The following is a 20924-nucleotide window of genomic DNA, read 5'->3' on the forward strand; positions in this document are numbered from 1 at the left end:
GTGTGGCATTCACAGGGGGAGAAAGTGGGTGGGGAAACAGGACATGGACGGGACAGTATGGGGGAGGGTTTTACAACAGAGGCAGGGTTTATGATTCGTTGTGACAGTACGGTTTATCGATAAATGCTGAAAAGTCCACCTGGAAACACCGTTTGTAGCTGAGATAATCTGTGCAGCATTAAAACTGCTTTTTGCTGCATTGAATCACAGACGGATCAAAAGGTCAATATAAAGATAAAGTAAGCATGGCTAACAAATCTTCCCTTGCTTTTAAAATTCAAATTTGGAAATTCAATTTTGCAATCTCCAGAGCTTAAACCCAGTTGGTAAATGGCAATATTTATGTTCTTCAAACACAAAGAAAAAAATGATCACCCTTTCCCAACAAGGTGTTCTCACATACATACCCATTCTTCTGACTGGTAGGCAAAACAACTTTCTTAAGAATGTAACTGAAGATGGTTGAACGGCGACTGAATGACTTAAAATCCAACATTTTGTGAACAAAGGACTTAACCGATTAAATGGTAGGCAAAACTTCAAAAGTTTTCAGTATGCTAGGAAGGACTTTTCTTATCAACTGTTCACTAGGAAGCAGAGCAAGGATGAGATGATACAGTGTGATTTATTACTGCCTGGTGTTCAACAACATTCACACTCTTTACATGCAAACTGAAATGTTCAGCATGGGCTTATGGTCTGGGGAATCAGAATTATTCTTACATTTTGCAGGACTGTCATTTGTGGGCAACCTGGTTAAAATCTAGAGAATATTCACTCTTACTGCAGTTGTTTTGCTCCCGAAGCCCTCAGCGGTTGCTTAAACCCAACCACGGCTTACTTCTCAAAGTGTCATTATATTTCAAACTATTTATACACACACCAAACAAGTTGACTGCTATATGCAGCGAGAAATTAAAAGGCCACTCGCTCCTGACCTTAGCTTTCCCTCTTTCAGTTCATCTGCTGACAAGCAAAAAACACGCCGGTTATGTAACATTAAATTCCGATTTCATTAAAGCAGGTAGATTTAGATATGCGCGTTGAAATGGTATACGAGTCAAACTACTGACAGCAGTTACAGGTTCTTTCTATTAATAAATGCGGCGAACCAAATGGACCTGGCACTGGAGCTGAGAGAAAAGCTCGGATATTAATAGTTTACAACTGCTTAAGCGTCCCGACGCATTTAGAATTAGCATGGTCTCGGTTCTGTTTTGCATGAAGGTGGAGGCGACAAGAAAAAAAAAAAAAGGAAAATGGGGAGGAAACCTAGGAACAGAGGAAAGGAATATAAATTTGAAATGAAATGAGAGAGAAGCTAAGGCCAAAAAATGACAAAAAAAGAAAAAAAGAAAAATGAGAAAATTGATTTTCAAGACTAAACATTTTAACAAATTAACCAATCAGAAATAACAACCTTAATCGTAGGAGCTGTTCCCCAAATGCTTTTATTTCCAAATCATTATTCCTGAGTGACCTACCTAGCCCTTCTGTATTAAACTGTTACATCTGTTAAGTTAGTAGAAAACACTATGATTGCAATTTCATTTTTACACTTCAAGCATATTAAAAAAAAAAAAAAAAAAAAAAAATCACACAGTTAGATATACTCACTCTGAAACCGTTAAGAATCATTGTGGCAACTTGGCTGCCATGTAAGGTGAAATTAGCTAATTTTCCCATACTTACTATTTTATTTAACAGCTCGACAGCCAGTGGAATCACTGTGAAATGGTCTTTGTTCAATGATAGCAGCAGCATCCAACCTTCTAGAGAAAACCCTGTGGTGAATGACAGTACCATTGATTTTGTATGTTTCCCATATTGATGTGAATACAGGATAATTTTACAAACTGCAATGTACTCTGCATACAAAAACATATAACTTACAAAACCACCTGTCATGTCCCAAAGATGCAGAATACCATTAAAAGTTCACTTTGGCAGTGCATCGCAAACTAACCTTTTGGCTTTGGGTGATGTAATGGCAGGTTTTCCCCATTTAACCATTCTGATAAATTCATGATGGTACAACTTTGGGACATGAAATATAAAGCGTTTTCACATTTTCAAGTATAATTGATCAGGAATGTCCTTGAGAGGGAAATCTCCCTTAGAAGACTCTTAAGTGTGTTGCCAGGATGACTCTTCATACCATCTTTGACTCAACATAGTGAGTTAACAGAGATCCGACAAGTTGCCAATCTTCGGCCTAAGTAGATGAAAAAACCTCATAATAACAATGTTTATTTTGATTGTAACCCACCATAGTTTATTATAAAAGATTGGCTAAGGGAGACTTTTTTTTCAGATTTCTTTTCAAGTAGATTAACTCACTAAAAATGGCATCTCAGTGAATGTAATCTGAACTGGATTCCCTTTAGGATATAATAAGAACAGGAACTCTCAAGACGGCCAGCACAAAGAAGCAGTCAAGAACTGATAATCTGGTAAATTTGAAAACATCATTATTATGCGGTTCCAAGTTCAGCACAGATAAATTGTGAGGCTGGACAGGCGTTTCAACAATTTCTGCTTCTTAAACTGGGTCCATAACAACAACAGCAGAATAGGCACATGTGAACTGCATAGTTGATGAGTCGAGTGTTTTTCAACGATGATCCTATCTTCCCTTTATGTCCAAAAGCTCAAGAAGGACCAACGTTTTTTGCAAAGTTTCAATAGTTCGCAGCCATCACCGTGACAGCACCATTATCACACGGGGACCCTATTCTGTGTCAAATTCCAACCTCATTGTGTTGTTTCTACTGGAAGGCTCAAGTTGTCAGTGTCTGGCAACAGTGACATGTGTCTGTTTAATTTCAGAAGATGCGAGAATATAGTAGCACTGCATAAACAGTTTAGAGGTAACTCAAAAAAATCTCAACATAACCTGAGCTTGTAAGTGACATAAAACAGCGTATTTGGGGATATCTCCCACAACAGCGGGTCTATTATTATTTAAATGTCAGAAACAAGACTGAGGATGAAAATACCAAAGTTGCCCATGTTACTAACACACCAGTGGTCACTCTTCAAAGTCACTAGAGAGGGGTTTCGGGCTGTGGCCACAATCTCATTATTAGTGGGATCTGGGAGCTGAGTATCCTGTCTGCAAATCAGTGGTCACACACTAAGCAGAGGACTGGTACTGGCACTGCTGGTGACACTGGATCCAGGGCTTTCTGTGACTGGCAGGCTGGAAACAGAGGCTTCTCTGTCAGAACCATCATCCTCTTCACCGAAGTCGGACTGGTGCTGATGGCTGACCACCACCCTGGAAAACCAGGCAAGAGATATATGGAGATAGTTAGAAACACTATTTACCTTGTGTTAGTAAAGACGGTATTAAATAAAACGAGATCAGATTGTTTCCCTCTTCACTGCAGACTTGTTACTTTCCAAATGACCCACTCATTAAAGTGGTCATGTCATGCAACTTAAAGCTTTTTTTAGTTTGCAATTGTATACAACAACTCCAACTAAGAAAGTAAGGGTCATCCAATGAATAAAATTTATAAACTATTCAGTCAACAATTTTGTTTTTCAACGTCCACCACATTTATTAGTTTGGGATTTAATTGCATTGAAGTAAAATGCAGTGCATAAAAGAATGTCAGGTGAGAATCTTTTTTCTTGAGTATCTTTTTTCCTCACTTTCACTTTTCAAGTTTAAGTAAAGCTCACAACGAGAGCAAAGAAGCAGTATATGTGTGTGTGTGTGTATACTTGTGCACATGCATTAGTATACCTGGATCTTGATGGGCTGTTGAGCTCCTGTCTGAGGGGTTCAAACTTGGAGATGTAGCTACACTTGGACCACTAGCAGGATAAAGTAACAAAAAAAAAAAACACAGATGGGAAACATTTTATAGCAAAGCACTTTTGTGTGTCATAAGAACTTATTTACACTGTGTGAGAAAATCATTTCTCACCATGTGTGCAGGATCACCAGTTCCAAGATGCACTCCTTGTTGACACAGATGCCTCAGCACACTGATGCCTGTAGATTAAAAAAGCCTTCATGAATTATAACAGTTAGAAAACCAAGACACACACCGGATTGCTTATTGTTACAGATTTATTGGTGACATGTCAGTCAGATCTGTCCCACCTTTGTCCCGGTTGTTCCAGTACTTCTGTTCCCACTGGTCCAGCAGAATGTTGAGGTACCTTGTACATTCAAAGAAGCGAAGGTATCGGGATGATGTTGCAGAGGGGAAAATTCGCTCAAACTCTCCTCTGCGACTGAGTTCATCTTCAGTCTCTGCGAGGACGTAGACATCACTTGGAGTCAAAACTTGCAGCACAGTTGAGAGAAACTCCTGAAGGACACAGAAAAAAAAAACAATCATGATGTCAACCTCCAAAAATAATGGCAAGAGCTAAAAAGTTTCACTAGAAAATCTTGCCGTTGTTTAGGATGCCGGTATCATTAAATGGTTTGTTTTCTTTCCCACTGTGATTTATAAAGTATATATCGTGTCAATTTAAAATCCATCAGGCCAACATAGTTAGTGAAAGTTGATTATTGGCGGTGTACAGCGGTCTACAAAACACATCATTCAGAGAATTTAATCAAGAAACAGACAAAAAGCGATAATGACAAAAAACTTTTTCTCATTATCTGTGTTTGAACAGTCTAAGGCCAGTGACTATTGTACAGCTAAAGACACAACCAAACTCTCAAGGCACTTTGAATGATCAAAATAAAATTTTTGTAATTAATCTTTGATTCAAGAAACACTTACTTGTCATTCAATCACTTTCTACTTTCTGTGTGTGTGTGTGTGTGTGTGTGTGTGTGTGTGTGTGTGTGTGTGTGTGTGCGTGTGTGTGTGCGTGTGTGCATACCTGGTCAGCGTAGCGCTGTGTGAGATAAAATGTCCGTTTGACCTTCTCATCAGCAGATATATCTGGCTTGGTCTTGTCCTTGCTTGCACTGCGTGCACACATGCATTGACACATTATGAACTGACAACTGAATCCTAAGTGAAGTTTGATTTTAAAACAGAAAACTATTAAGAAAGTGAAACACATTTGTTATGCAGGGGCCACAGTAGGTGAATGTGCTAGTCATTGGACCCAAAGTGACTTCTCCCATGAATTTAAACAGAGAAAGGGTCTTCTATTAGTCGACTGATTTATTCCTTTAGCAAAACCTCTCAAATGACCTATTAACTGTCTACATTTAATTAGTCTAGTAACATATTAAAGCCTGGAAGAGCCATAGGATTAATTTCATCTAATGTCAAAGTCAAGTTGAGCAAAGGTAACTAAGCACTGGAACTCTTGACAATCAAATTACAATATAAATTTACAACACTGGATACTGTATACACACTGTACTGTGCCTGGATGTAGATTATTATTATTTTTTGCATCATGTACTATCAAATATCTTTTCATACCACCTCTGATATATGCACACAAATACAACCAACTCAACTACCTGCTGGGGGGGCTGGAGGAACTGCTGCAGGGGGTGACCACCTCCCATTTTTGTGGAATCCGAAAACCTGCCAGATTGAGGAGGTCTCTGACCATCTGCCCTTTAATGGCAACGTCCAGTGCTGTGTTGGAGTGGAGGCTGAACCAAAAACACAATGGTTATCAACTGACTCCTGAGAGATATATCCCTGCTGGATTAATCAACACAGGATTAATCCAGATGATTGAGCACAATCGTATTTTCAGGAGCATTTCAAGTTTGAGTTGAATTGAGTTTAAGATTTCACTTTGTCAGAAAAATCACTCTAAACAATCATCAACATGGTGTTGCATGCACAAGCTTGCCATGGGTTGCCCGCAGGCATTAGCACCACTTACCAGTGTGCTGCATCTCATTTTTTTTGCTACTAAAAAAATGTTTCATATTAAATCGTGAAGGATCAGAATGCGTAGACAATCTTCCAAAACAGAGAGATCGTAGAATCGTCACCAGGGCACATTCTGTATATGGCAGTTCTATGCCAATGTATAGACTCATCAACTGGCGTTAAACCAAAGCAAAGCCCTTTAATGCATGTTTTGTTTATGGGTGTTCATATAGGGCAGTGGTCCCCAACCCCCGGAGCGGTACTGGTCCATGGATCAATTGGTACCGGGCTACCCAAGAAATAATTACTGATTTCCGTTGGACTTATTATCTGAGTCTGACTGGATTTTCTCGGTTACATCTCGGTCACTTGAGTGCCAAAAACGTAACCCACAAGCTAGCAAAATGAGTAAAAAACAGACATCTTTGGAAAGTTTCTCTCAGCGGGGAAAAGGCCCAGTGAAGAGGAAGAAGAAGAGCCTAAAACTTCCAAGAAAAAGAAGCTTTTGACAAACAAAACCAGGAGTTCTACTTGAACTATGGATTTATCGCAACAGGTGATTCCAAAATGAGGTAAACGTAAAAAGGTAAAAATTATGCTTTAGATCTAAGAAACATTTTGCAGGAGATACATTTTTCTGTATTAACTCGCTTGAAGCGTCACTCAGTGTCATTTCTCTCTCGTCTCTCTGTTGTCACATGACTATGTCACGTCTATTAACTTTATCAAATATCTCCCGATAGGAAAGCCTTAGTTACTGAATAATTACTTTTGAAGTAAAACTGAAAAATCAACTAGGCTGTGCTAAACATAGTCATTATTTAGGGCCTTTCAGTTTAACACATATGTTTTACTGTAACAAATGAAAATGTTGGTAAAAAGCTGTTGATTTGGTGATAAGTTCAAAATTTGATAAGAATGATTTAAAAATCTGAAAGTTCATTTTTGTATGTTACATAGTTGACAACTTGTGCAAACATGGTGCAACACAGTGTATGATTCGTGAAAAAATGTCAGTGGCTTGTGAAAATAGGACATTGTAATTTCCCCGGAATGTTGTAGGAGTGAAATTTTGAAAAAGCAAAAACTTGCAAAGATTTAAGGAAATAGAGTTGCATATTGATATTTATCTGTATTCTTCCTTTGTTAAATGATTGTTGATAAGTATTGTGAACATGATCAGTGTCTACACATAGACTAATATCATTAATGCTTAATAATACCATACAATTATTAAATAAGTTCTATAATTATTAAAAAAAAAAAAAAAAAAAATATGATTAAATAAAAAAGGTAAATTTGGCAAATTCTTAATGATAGGAGAGTGTATCAAACGAATACCCAAAAGTAGCTGATCCGTGCTCGAAACAGATACATCATTAATTGAAAAGATACAGAAAGTGTTTTGTAAGTGTGTATTTCACCTTGGCGATATGTTGACCTCAAGGATCCAAGGTTTGAGGTTGTCATCCAGCATGATATCAAAACCAAACAGTTCATGGCAGCTGTAAGGTTTTCTAACATGCATCTTCAGGAGAGAGTTAACATACGGTTCTGACCTAACAACCAACACAAGCGATATAGAATTTCTCTCAGAAAATGACCCATTCGGAATGTTATCATAACATTTCATACAAAACTCTTCAAATCTAATAATCAGGATTTATCAGGATGTGTCTGTATATGGATGAAGTAACGAGTCATATCATTCTTTTAGTTACTCAGTAAAAAAAGCAAAGACAACATTATAGATTTTACAAATGAAATATTTTTTTAAATACAGCATGGGAGAAAACACATCAAGGCTTGTTTTGTCATGTTGAGCAAAGAGAAAACACAAATTGATGTATCAGTAACAAGTGATAGGAAAAAAAACAAAATACTTACGCAATGATGGTTTTGATCACAATATCTTTAATCTTCTCCCATATCAAATTGGTGTTTATTCCTTTAGAGCCAAGGTACTGCCACAAGGCCTTCAGAGCCCTGTAAAGACAATTAATTGAGTTTTTGAGCCACAGTACAGAGTGCATTATTAACTCTCCTGTTCTTACCATTTGTGTCCTTGGCAAGCTTTGTCGTCACTGTTCGCCTGATACTCAGAGTTCTTCTTATTGACACTGTAGTTGGTAAGATGCATGAACTTGTTACCAAGCGTTTTCATGGAAGACGAGTACCTGGAGGGAGTGAGAGAGGTGCTAAATATCTGTTAAATATGTTAAATATCTATCAACCTCAGAGGGATTTTTTAAGAACCACAGTTTCAGAACTAAACCAAGGTCTGAGCAACAAAGCGTCAGGAACACAATGATACAATTATATGAGCACTCTACTTTAATGTAACTGTTGAAAATATGGGGACTGACTTGCAGCTGGCAAAGCGAACTAGTCCATCAGAAAAGATGTAAATGCGTAAAGGGTCGTAGGATGTCACGTAGACATAGATCCGCAGATCAAACTTGTTTCCGCTGATGAGGTAGGGCTTGTGAAGATACCTTTAAAAAAACAAGACAATGCTTTACTTGTTTGAGATAATGTCTGTCAGCTCATGAAGCAATGCAATGCTGGTGCGTTCCATCATCTGCTGCCATTGTAGGAACAGCTTGAGATGAACCCCAAACAAGAATAACACAATGAATAACACACCAACTGGAGCGTAATAGATGATGAACACATTCTTAGCAGGATATCAGATGAAAAATGTGTCAAAAATACTTTGAAATATAAGAAGCACATAATGGACCTGCCAAACGACAGTTCAAGAACAAGTGATTAGGTCTCCGTCATCCAGCTCATGGCGAATTCTTGTCGAAATCGTCTTGTCTTGGCGACCAAACTTGAATTTCTTCACTTGAGGACAATTCACCCCTCATCTAAGAGGCTTCTTCAGTTCTAATGACCTCTGGGGAGTTTCACAATATAACTACCAGGGTTTTGGGCAGGTCTAGGTTATGGTGGCTTGTTGCGTAAATGGAAGAGTTGATCGGCAGAAACTAGGTCGAAGGGGGTTGTTATGCTAGCGGGAGCGTTGTTCGTTGGAACAAAAGAGCAACTTTGTGGGATTACCTGGATTGGTATGTGAATAGGTAAACCCAACAAGAGAGCAAATCCTGTTGGATCACTCGAACTGAAGCTCACGTGGATGTTACTGGGGGCTGGTTCTGGTGGTGGGTCTTCCCTGGTTGTTTGGAGGGTGTAGATGGTCCTGGTCCATGTGTGCAAATCTGTCTTGTTACCGATCCTAGTACGGTATTATAGGTTTGTGAAAGGTTGTGTTTGAGCCCCCCTCCTGTGTTCAGAGATGTTTTTTTCTGTTTTGACAAAGATGGCGTCTTTGACTCCTTTCTCGAACCATCTGTCTTCTCTGGCTAGAGTACGGACATTGCTGTGTTCAAAAGAATGGCCCTTGTCCTTGAGGTGTAGGTGGACCACAGAGTCCTGTCCTGAAGTGGTGGCTGTGTTGGGTCATCCATTTGTGCAGAGTTTGTTTGGTCGCTGCAATGCAGACATCATCACAATCCCCAGTGCAAGTGACGGCATAAACCACATTCTCTATCCTTTGCCTGGGTGTTTTGTCCTTGGGGTCCACCAGTTTTTTTTCTCGGGGTGTTGTGGGATTTGAAATTTACCTGTGTATGGAGTTTGTTGAACACCTTTCGGAGCTTCTCCGAAACACCAGCAACATAAGGTATGACAGTTTTCTTTTGTTTGGTGTTGTCTTCCTCCTGTTCTACATTCCTGCGTCTGGTGGTTTCTGATTTGGCAAAGGCCCAGTTAGGGTTGCCACAGGATCTCAAGGCTTTCTTGATGTGTTGTACCTTGGTCTTGCTTCCTTCGGCGGTTGATTGGATGTTCTTATCCTGGTTATGTAGAGTTCTGAATACCCCCAGTTTGTGCTCATTTGGAAACTCCCCATAGGTCATTAGAATTGAAGAAACCTCTCGGGTAAGGGGTGAAATATCTTCAAGTGAAGAAATTCAAGTCAAGTGATTACCGTATTTTCCGGACTATAAGCCACTACTTTTTTTCCCACGCTTTGAACCCTGCGGTTTATATAGCGATGCCGCTAATCTAGAAGAAGCGGTTTCTGTGCTTGATCAGCCATGCTGCAAACAATTAAGGTATGTAAATAAACATTTTTAAAATCTTTCCGTGTGAATATCTCATTTCTCACCGAGGATATCTGCAGCTTATAATCCGGTGTGGCTAATATATGTAAAATCATTTTTTGCTTTTAAAATTTAGTGGGTGCGGCTTATATCCCAATGCGCCATATAGTCCGGAAAACACGGCATGTATTGCACATAGTGCTCACCACATTTTAAATTACCTGACCACTTACTTTTGGACCAGAAGGGGTCTCTTGCGTGGCATCTGACTCCATTTGTGGATAACTTGGATACCAATCCCTCTGGCTGAGGCAGGCTAAGAAAAAGTGAGAGAGAAATATTAAATAATCGCTACAAGTACATCACCCAAAAAATATACAGAATAAAAATTCAAATGTGGCGTAATGTTGGTGACTTCTTTTGAAATCTAGTCTCCCAAGAGACTAGTATGGAATGAGAAAAGCCTTGATCTGAGAGCTGCATAAAGCTAACAAAAGCAGAATTATGATCAATAATCACTTCAGTGTTTTGAGATGGATAGTGGATTACAGTAAAAAGCAAATGACCAAAAGAGAAATGGCATACAGGTTTGATGATCCATTTCTGTCGGTAGCCTCCGTCCTCCCAGGCCTTGCGGAGCAGTTTGATGTCTTGGGGAAGAATGAATGTGCGGGGGAAGAAGTTGAACTCTTGCTTGCCAAATCGAACCTGCATCCTTGATAAGTTCCTCCACAGGCGGTCCTTCCTGCCTATCTGGAACGTCCCTGGGAAGTGATTTAACTGGGAACAAACACAAAAACACCATCATGTCGACAGCAATTGTAGATCTTAGAGATGTACGAGAACCTGATTTTGACAAAGCTTTATTATTTTTCTGCCATGCACTGCCCACAAAGTAAATGGAAGCCTCCTGTCCTATGTATTGTCAGGACCTTGGAGTCTAGAGATGAAACTGCAGAGGCTCAATGTAGGCCTGGGTTCAATTGTGGGTACATAAACTGAATTGCTACTGTGATTGGAGTCTTCGATGAGGATAAGTGATCTCTGTTGTGAAGAGTAAGTAGCCCCTTACCTTCTGGTGCTCTCCAATTGTCTTGAAGCAAAGAGACTTCATGTGATGCCCCCAGCAGCCCAACCAGTCATGGCTTTCTAAACAAGAAAAGGGTAACAATTAAGAGACAGTAGAAAAGCATGCTGAGGGAGTGTACCACAAAACAGGAGGTGCTTGTTTTCAATTATCGCCATATTGTTAAATACAGGATTTCCCCAGGGTGAATAATGCTTTAGGGTATATTTCTCCTCTTATCAGCAGAAGTTGTACAACTATTAAACCCACATTTGAGGCTAAGTTACGATGTAGGTGAGCTAAGTTGTTGAATGAAACATACCTATGACCAAGACCCAAGTAAACAAGTCAGGACAAATGTTTTATGAAAACTATAGCCACCGATCTTTTGATAGATTCCATATACAGATAATAAAAAAAATTAACACTGTCTGTGCTAAATGATCAGTTGCTATTTCAAAATTAACAGCTGATTTTTATTCCTTAACAAATTGCAGCCTGTGATGAAAGTTGCATCATCTTTATAGGTGTACTCTTTTACCCCCCTTCTATCCTACTTGGTGTTGGCTGCAGTGCAACTTCTATGTTTCACACATTTTGTGTGAAGTGCGGAACTTGAGATCTCAGCCGGCCCCCGTTTCCATGCAACAGCTTTAGAGCATCGAGAACCTTTGAGACAAGTCTAAGGTTTCTTGTCAAATCATGGAAAATGGACTAGAGCTGTTGCAACGCTGTGATACTTACTCTTGGTGACTTTGAAGTGAGACCTTGCAATTGTGCTTTTAACAACATTCGGCGTGACTGTGCTCATCTTCCATTTTAACAGTCGTCTTTGTTCCACAGGTAGCATTTCCACTGCGGAGAAAGAGTAACCAAGTTGCACTTAATTTATAACTGCATTGTATTTGCCACGAGAACGTAAATAGTGACAGAGGTTGTAACAATAAAATACAAGATTGGATTGAGATTGCTAAAAACTGCACGCAAAATAATTGAATAGGTTTGACTACATCAAGCGTTTATCGCAAGTGAAAGGCGATAAAAAATGTTATATTCACGTTCAGTTATGCGGTTCTGTTGTTGTTGACCTGCAATAATTCCCACATTTCTCTGTCCTGCCCTTTATATGTTCAGTCAGCCACAGCTGGAGCTACTATGCTTTCACCTGACCTTTTTCACTGGCAGTGCTGAAGTACAAAGTTGGAGGGAGAAGAGGGAACAAGCTGGGAACCAGGGCTCGTCTTTCCATGTGGTTATCTTCCGCCTCCAATGTCATCGGCTCCTCAATACTAGAAATGACAGTCAAAGTGAGAGAGCGGCAGGTGCGAGGGAAAATGTGTATGAGGAACGACCGACCTGAAAAATTTAAGTCCAGAACCGATAGCCAGAACAATCAATATCCTATTGGTATAGAATACTGAAGTTCATTACAAATGGTAGAATGCAGCATGAACAGAATTTGTTTACATTATACCAATTAAATATACTGCATCAAATCTGTCTTATCGCAGAATTGTACAGATCTGAGAGATCTATGAAGTGTGTGGCAATAATTTGAAGAGACTTTTTTGGGATCTTATCTCAATAAATGCGCTTTTATTTCTGTAAATCGATGACAAGAATCTTCATTGTTCCACTCCACCATCACACAGGTGTATCTCACTGTTGCCACCTGGAGGAATTATGTATTATTGCCAGATGAAAACAATAATCTAAAAGTGTGTATTCTTTCTTTATCAGTCATTGCTTTTTGCTTGCCAGCAAAACATTGGAATAAAATGGGTTAAAAATATGTCTCCATTTAAAGGAAAATACCAAACACGCTATTTGTCACACAGGTTTCACTTGACAAAGTGGACCAACCTGGTAAAACAAACATAAAAGGCAAATAACATCAAGGGATATTTAAGTGTACATGAGAATAATTAAAATGGATGCCTGTTGGAAGCAACAGGAGTCAAAAGCATCAGCAATTCTGATAAGACCACATTGACCATAGATGTGCTGAGGCACATCTTGAGTTTAAGTGTGGACATAAACCACAATTGGTGGTTACAGCAAGAACGCATTACAACTACATTCATTAGTGTCTGAATAACACTTAACATCTTCCAACAATAAAGCACCATCTTGATCAATAAACAACTCAGGCTGCTTTCATAGTATTTCAAAAAAATGCAAATAATAATACATTTCACCTTGTCTTTTTTTTTTTTTTAAACCAAAAACTAAAATTCACAGGTTTACAGGAGTCCCTGTGGTATTTACTCAACTGGGTACCTACAGTCCAGAAAATGTGCCCACTTCAATTGACCTGAACTCATACCATCACTTAAAGTTGAATGTACAAACCAAAGAGCACTCACATGACAGTCATATAGGAAGGAATGAGAGATAAAAAGATGAAGGGAGAGTGGATGCTGATGATTTTCTCCAGCTGGGTACAGTCCTTCGGGCAGTGACAAGTACACAATGGCATTAATCGCCACACAGAGCTATCTTATAACTATACTCCTCATACATGAGCAATGTACAGGTTGTGTGTGTTTGTGGGAGGACCTAATTGACCACATAAACAAATCAGCTGTATGCAGGGGGAGGGAGGCAACAATAGTGATCCATATCCAGGCTATTTTAAGCAAAGAATCAGCTGCGAGTTTTTGGTAGGGAGTTCTACTGTTGAGGCCATCACAGCAGAGAACAATGCGACACACAAAGCAGCAGACCTTTCCACCACACTCTGCTGCTTTCAGGCTATTAACAAAGAACGGAGAGAGAATGAAACAAGAGGAACTGATGTTTTATGTCATTTTAGTGGTCAAATTAGGATCATGGATTATGTTGATTCTGTAGTCTGATGACCTGAACAAACGGTCAGTCATCACCTGGACCAAAAATTACGATCGTACATGAGTAAGACCCCCACCACCATCCCCGCAAACCTTTGCACGACCATCATGAAACAGAGCCCCCCTTCTTTGAGTAGACAAACATCTGTATGACCAGGTCTTTGTTAGTGCGTCTTAATCACAAACCAAGAACAGGTCTAACCCTGATCTAAAAGGCCTAAGCATACCAAATTAGGTTGGGAGAGGAGGGTTTTTTGTGTCAGTCTGATTGAGCGGAAGTAAACAATGCAGGTGTGAAAAGGCCCTTAAACAATCCAGAAATATTCCTGTCATGAGGAGATTTGGCCGCTCTAGTGTTTATTTTTGTATGATAGGCTTGATGGGATTTGACTGGTGTGGAAAATACAAAAGCTTCACTTCAGTGCTTACTATGTGCACACACTCGGGATAAATATAAGTCATCTGATCTCTCGTATGTTATGAAAAATTCCCAAATATGTGAATTGCTAATTTCCCTACGTCTGATACAACATCCTCAAAAGCCTGAAGATATTCAAAGCACTGTCATAGAAACCTCGATAACACTGTGTCTGATGAGTTAACATTAAAAAAAAAATCAGCATTATCTATTGCAATATGTATAAAATGTTTTCTAATCAATTATTAGAATAACTGGCAGCTAAAAGTTATATGTATAAGCACAGCACTTTTTTGAGAGCATATAATTTATTGCCGACAGTTCATGCTTTTCTCGGAGGACAGATGCAATGTTTTGGAAAGAAACTCCTTTCCCTTCCGTCCTATTTCTTCAACTCCAGATATTTTTTTCCAAACCAATACATTATTAATCATTTATCACACTTTCTATAATCTTCCATTCAAGGTTAAAGATTTCTCTTGTGTTGGTGAGTTAAACTCCGTCCGACCTATGTATATTCAAATGTGACATCACATTCCCCTTTTATGACATCATAGCTTTACATTTCACTGTATGCGTGTGTGTGCATCTGAGTGTCAAAGCCCAAACAATCCTTCCCTATGTTACACCCCAGCTTTCCTTAACCTCTTCCTATATTGCAGGGTACCCCCACAATCACCGAACAAAAAAAAAAAAAAATCACACTCTAGTATAATTAATACCTCTGGATGCCAACTTAAACAAACCCCCGTTTTGATAGTGCTGTGGCAAGGAGCACCAAGAGACACACTTGGAACAGAAATAAAAGGAGATGCAAAGTAAATCCATGAATCCCAAACACCATAAAAACCTCAAAAAAGTAGCAGCTTTCCGGCCAGAAATATTACACCTCTATCATGCCTTATTGTCTATAAAAAAATCAGAAGGGAGGGAAGGAATGCACCATTCAGGGATCCAAGTCTCATATGCACTTTTTAAAGAATGATGCTGTTTCATTTTACTTGCCAGGGTGCGGTTCCCAGAATTGACTGTGTAAAAAAATTGTCATGAAGCTGATGTTGTTGTCTGACCTCTGCATAAATGGGGCAATGTGTATATCATTCAATTGCTAGAGAACTTAAGCCACATCAACAGCTTATGTGGATCAATGGCAGGCAGCATTTGTAGTTGCAGAAATGCCAAGGATGTGAATGAATGTAGAGAATGTGCAGAATCTCACCTAAAAAGATACATGAGGGATGCTGGGGATGACTCGCCATTGATGGACAAGTATTCAGAATCATCTAGGGAGAAAAATAAATCATAATCAGTATTCAACGCAGCAGATGTGATAATGCGCAACATCAGAAACACTGAGGCCGTATCTTACTGTCACTGCTGATGTCATTCTCCAGCTCATCAGATAGTGTTCCCTCCTGTATAACACACTCTGGGCTGAAAATAATTTTTGGAATTTTAGACTATAGAAAAGGGAGAGACACGTTGTGGGAAGCCTTACCCAGATTGGTGAGACTCAGTGGCCGAGGTAGGGGGAGTCAGCCAGGAAGCAGGTGTAGCGTAGACAGGCAATTCCTGAGGTGTAATGTGTAGGGCCGAGATCTTGGAGGTCACTGAGTCTATAGAACAAACAGATGCACTTGGTAATGTTCCTATATGAAGTTAAGGGGACACATGCATCTTCTATTTGAGGGTTATATTCTTTGTACATTCAGCAAAGATTGTGACTACCTGGCCCAATGTCTGATAAAGCGAGTGGCTCCCCCAGGGCGGCCCCTGCTTTGGTGTTGGGTGATGCTGGAAGGGGGCCGTTTCGAAGATGGCTGATTCTATGGCGTGTCAGCTGGGATCGTCCTTGCAGACTCTGATTTTCTGAGTCTCTCTTGTTCACATCCTGTGTTGCAGCTGTTTGGGGTTTACAGTTGTTCGTTGCCGTGATGAGTGCCGGACAAGCTACTACAAGCAACCCATTATCCAAATCTGTTACTTTTGACTGGCCGAACTTTGCTATTGTTTTTACTGTGCTGATTCTCCTGGTAGAATCTCTTGTTACACTTTTTATTTCTGGTTTCGTCACGTCCACGTTAAGGACTTCCTTTCCAAACGCTTCCCCCTGGTGTTCACAAAAGTTTAGACATAGGCGAGGCACTGTGGGCGAGGAGGGCGAGTCTGCAGCCACCAGCTAGGAAAAGAACAGAAATCCAGGACAAGTCAAATGTGGCGGAGAAAGAACAGATGAATAATTTTATTGCTCGCTTAATTTTGCCGATGGCTCAACCATATCCAATCAAATCAACCCTTCAGCATATAGCTATTTCACAAAGACAACTGTACCTCAGAATAATTATGTATTTTTCCTATCAGAACTCAAGACTGTTCAAAAAGGATCAGGATTATTCAAATGTTGATCTTTGTACAAAACTCATTTAAAGGTAACAATATTTATCCAATAACATAGGTTTTTTTTGGTCTGTTCAGGCCCATAAAAAGGAGACTGCTCATAAATGCCAAAGGAGGCTACTTGAGTCAACACCATATGTTTTAATAGTAGAGCCAAAAAAAAAGTATCAGCTGTAAAGAGTTATTCTTATATTTATTTTGTATCAATACATATTTTAATTTACCTTGGTTATATCTATCCGACTGTATTGATAAGTATTTTTTATTTTTTACTTGGACCTATCATTTTTCTTGAATGTCGGCGCTCTTTTAACGATCATCTTTTCGTCTTATTTTTGACAAAAAAATAAAACAATTTCAATAGGGTTACATCTCAAACATGCCAGTAAGAAAAAATGTTGAGTATGTTTAGAAAAGTCTACTCACCATCACGTTGGGTATTTGCTGTACAGAGGGCTCTTTATTGATGAGTGAGTCATGTCCTTGAACTGATGCCACGCCATCTCCCGACTGAGAGGCTTGGGTTGATGAGCATTTTCTCTGAACCTTAAGTCTGTCATGATTGATTGAGACATTGATGCTAGTCTCTCTGAGGCTACAAGCGTGCTTCAGTCCTGTTGCCAGCAACACATTTGGGCATTGAAGTTCATTTGATTGTTGTCGCTGGGCTGCAGACTTATCTGGCACACTTGTAAATGGGCTATGAATGTTATTTCTGGTTCCTCTCTCCATTACAGTGAGCGCCGCTGTTGTCTGCCTCAGAGGGGTAGCAAATGAGCCAACAGTAGAAGGGAGTGATTTGGTTTCATCCTTTGTCTTGTACAGATCTTGAGAAGTCTGACTAAAAGGCACTTTAGTGGCTGCAATACAGGTGGGGCTCTCTGTATTAGAGCAAGCCCTGGGCTTCCCTCCATCCCAAGGAGAGGACTGGTTGGTTGGCATTTCTATAGCAAACAATGACACAGTTCAGTCTGGGGCAAGATACTCTGATGTGGATTGAGAGGCAGACAAGGAATTTCACACTGAACTTTAAAGTAAAATGACCACCTAATCACCCACTGGCAATGAAATACTTTCCAAACAGCTCTTGAGATGTCAGCTGTAACAGGGTGCAAATTCCCTGTCAAATTCTGTGAATTGACACAAAGTCTTGAAGAATTCAGACAAAGAGCACTCATAACTGTCCATACAGATAAAGTGGGAGCCAGTAAAAGGTCCGATGTAATCGAGTGTTCAGGTGGTCCTTAAACAAGCACGCACATGCTGTCTTTTCCTGGATCAAAGTGATTCATACTGAAATAGATGAGGTCAAAGGAGGGTAAGTGATTTTTAGGACCTTCACTGATGCGAGCAAATAGAAGTGTTCACTTTTTCGGATCCCTTTGGCTCATAGTGAGGGACCATGCTTCAAGGAGTGTCACACAAGTCCGGTGTCCAGCCCTGAAAGTGCAAGACATGCAAAAGCAGCTTTATAATCAGAATCTGAAAAAAAAAAAAAAAAAAAAAAAATATATATATATATATATATATATATATATATATATATATATATATATATATATATATATAAGACAGCTCATCAGTTCATCTGAGTTTTGAAGGTGCAACAGCAGAGTCTGTGACCTGAGGGGAGCCACTCGAAGGCTGGGTTTAAGATGTGGGACTGGTCTTGGGAGATCTTTTTGGCTGTTTTTTAAGATTTGACTGTCATGGAAGCGGGAGAGGAGTCAGAGGAGGTGGTCATTGCCAATTATTTTGGAGCAGACCTAGGTGATGCGCTCCAAGCGATTCCTGTCGTGTTGGGTGACGGAATGGAGCCAGAAGATGAAGGTCATTACGTTCCCAATAAAGTCGTAATAGAACGTGGGAGGTAAAGGAGGATATATTTAAAATATACAAGCTATAAACATAGTAAACCAAAAAAAAAAGAAAAAAAAGTTGAAAATGCTATTCCGTGCGCCAGCCGGTCACCGCAAGAGCAGTGACACCAATAAATAAAAGAAAATCACATTTTCCCAATGATGCAGTAATGACTCATTTTCCAATGACTCAAAATGAGATTATTCTGGATGGAGCTCTGGTATTTGAGGTCGAATAAGACATTGGTTTTAAGCGTCCTACAGGCAGAAACAGGTGTTTTATAGAGCATGGCGGTCTAGGTTAGATTCCACATATTCATCATCTTTATTTTCGGAGATTGCGGTTAAAATGGTAACCGTTGGTATAAAGAAACAACACGCTGAGATCCGAGTAAAGCAGTAGCCATGAAACGCCCGGTATGTTTGGCTTTAGCTTCCCCTTCCCCGCCAACCGGCGTCGGTATCGGGGGCTACAGGAATTGTCACCGGGACAGATGCCTTGAGGAGGAGGAAGTTTCACGGCCGTTTCAATGACAAGCCGCTTATCTTGGGGTTCAATTTGTCCGTCAATTATTCTGTTAGCGTTAAGGTAGACATACAATTCTATCCAAATATCCCCGTTCACGCCACTTACCGTAACACCCACGGCGGAGCATTTCAAAGTAAATGCTAACGCAGCGGACACAGCAACTAGCTAGCAAGCGAGCTGCCCGCTAGCGGCCGATTTTATTTACCACTGTTAGCGCGTTAGCAACGTCGACGCGACGATTCCGACCGCCCGGTAAACCCAAATATTCCGCCGATGATAGCTAGACTTTTTATATATTTGTGGGTGTAAGCCCATACCTATGCAACGCCTTGCAAAGTCCCCAAACATGTTGTTTCCATGGCTGTCGAGCTGTTACTCGTTAAACTCCAACATCTCGGTGGTAGACAGACAGAACAGAGCAGCACATCACGGTCAAAGATCGTCTATATCAACGCTTCAACCAAAGTTCACTGTCGTAGCGCATCAGAGCGCTCTCAACCGGTACACTCATTTACTACAGTTCATTTCTTGAACGTAGATCTAATTTCATTTGATTTTAAAAATAAAACTGAAAAAGTCATAGAGAGAGGTTCAGTTTTTGTTGATATTTGATTTCTGTAACTACACACTCCACTGTATTTAATTCATATAAGAATAACAATAAGAACAACTTTATTTGTCCCGAAGGAAATTGTTGTGGCCGAGTTTCAAGTAAAACATAACAATAATAAATAATTGTAGGAAATTGTAAAACAGTATATAAAAAAGGGGGGCGAATAAGAAATACAAATAAAACTATAAAGTGTCAAAGCAACAAGTCAAGGCTATAAAGCAGACCTGGGCACTTTACAGCCCGCGGGCCACATCCGGCCCGCCAAACAATTTTCTTTGAATATTCTTAACAAAAATTTTCAATCAATGATAAATTCAGAAACTCCCTATATTTTTCCTTTTGTTTGATTTTGTATGGATGATTGCATTCAAAATAATGTCGGTGCATTTATATGATCATTAATGATTAAGTTGAAATAAAATGCCGAAAAATGTAAATATTTAAATTACAGTTTTTATATTGTTCAATTTACATGATATAGAAGTTAAACATAAAATGTGGCCCGCTTGCCGAAATAATTGCCCACCCCTGCTATAAAGTGTCTTAAGTACAAAGACTTTGAGATTCCCTGCGGCTGAAGGGAGAGGAATTAAAAATATGTATACATCAATTAATATTTCAATACTTTAATTCATACTTTATTTGCATTGTCAAAATAAGAATTGTAATAACAACAAGATATCGTTATGAGCATCTTAATACTGCCATAGAAAGTATTTGTAGAACATGCAAGTGGCATTAATGTCCAGAGAAGGCCAGCAGAAGTTTCGAGCGCATTATGCAGCTATTTGTTATAACAGCAGAAATAGACGTAACTTGAGTGCAGGAGAGAAAAGTGCAATAGAACGGGGGTAGGGCAGTAGATGAAGGTGAGTGGAATGCTATATGGGATGTGAGATGTAAGACCTTGTTCATCTTATTGTCGTGGTGGGATGTGGTGTGTAAGATGGATGGGGTTGCAGAAAGGGAGGGAGTGTTTATTTAGTAGTCTCACTGCCTGAGTGTCGAGGCTTTGGGCCAGTCTTGTGGTTCTTGGATGAAATGGACTTTAAATCTTCCCAGAGAGGCAGCAGGTGGAAGAAATGTGCTTGAAGGTACTGGTTACGCTGGATGTTTTTGTACTCGCCTCAGACAGCGGCAGTTGTAGATGGTGCTGTTCTCTGGGAGGCTGGTCTTGATGATTCTCCCTGCTGTTTTCAACACCATCTGGATGGCCACATTCTTCAAGGACGTAGCCCCTTTCCAGTGAAACTATGGTACAT

General features: G+C 39.7%; 1 protein-coding gene across 2 annotated transcripts; it reads right to left on the reverse strand.

The window, feature by feature from the left end:
- Nucleotides 1-1432: 1432 nt before the first annotated feature.
- ttll4 (tubulin tyrosine ligase-like family, member 4) lies at nucleotides 1433-19503 on the reverse strand. 2 transcript variants are annotated; one of them, XM_086144700.1, is made up of 22 exons: nucleotides 19367-19503; nucleotides 17998-18101; nucleotides 17088-17605; nucleotides 15993-16443; nucleotides 15763-15880; nucleotides 15634-15698; nucleotides 15484-15547; nucleotides 12168-12286; nucleotides 11742-11852; nucleotides 11004-11080; nucleotides 10517-10711; nucleotides 10165-10247; nucleotides 8189-8317; nucleotides 7877-7999; nucleotides 7710-7808; nucleotides 7247-7381; nucleotides 5456-5593; nucleotides 4858-4945; nucleotides 4118-4328; nucleotides 3939-4006; nucleotides 3755-3825; nucleotides 1433-3280 (listed from the first exon to the last, which is right to left on the reverse strand). In XM_086144700.1, exons 3-22 carry the CDS (start codon nucleotides 17601-17603, stop codon nucleotides 3130-3132), a joined length of 3012 nt encoding a protein of 1003 aa, XP_086000826.1. In that variant the 5' UTR covers nucleotides 17604-17605; nucleotides 17998-18101; nucleotides 19367-19503; the 3' UTR covers nucleotides 1433-3129. The 2 variants fall into 2 exon arrangements, with proteins under 2 accessions (XP_086000826.1, XP_086000825.1); XM_086144699.1 differs by having other exon boundaries at nucleotides 17088-18101.
- Between the last annotated feature and the right edge of the window lie 1421 nt (nucleotides 19504-20924).

This window comes from Fistularia commersonii, chromosome 4 (genome assembly GCF_037954325.1).
Source record: "Fistularia commersonii isolate RoL2024-O1a breed Wild chromosome 4, RoL_Fcom_v1.0, whole genome shotgun sequence".
Classification (NCBI taxonomy): Eukaryota; Metazoa; Chordata; class Actinopteri; order Syngnathiformes; family Fistulariidae; genus Fistularia; species Fistularia commersonii.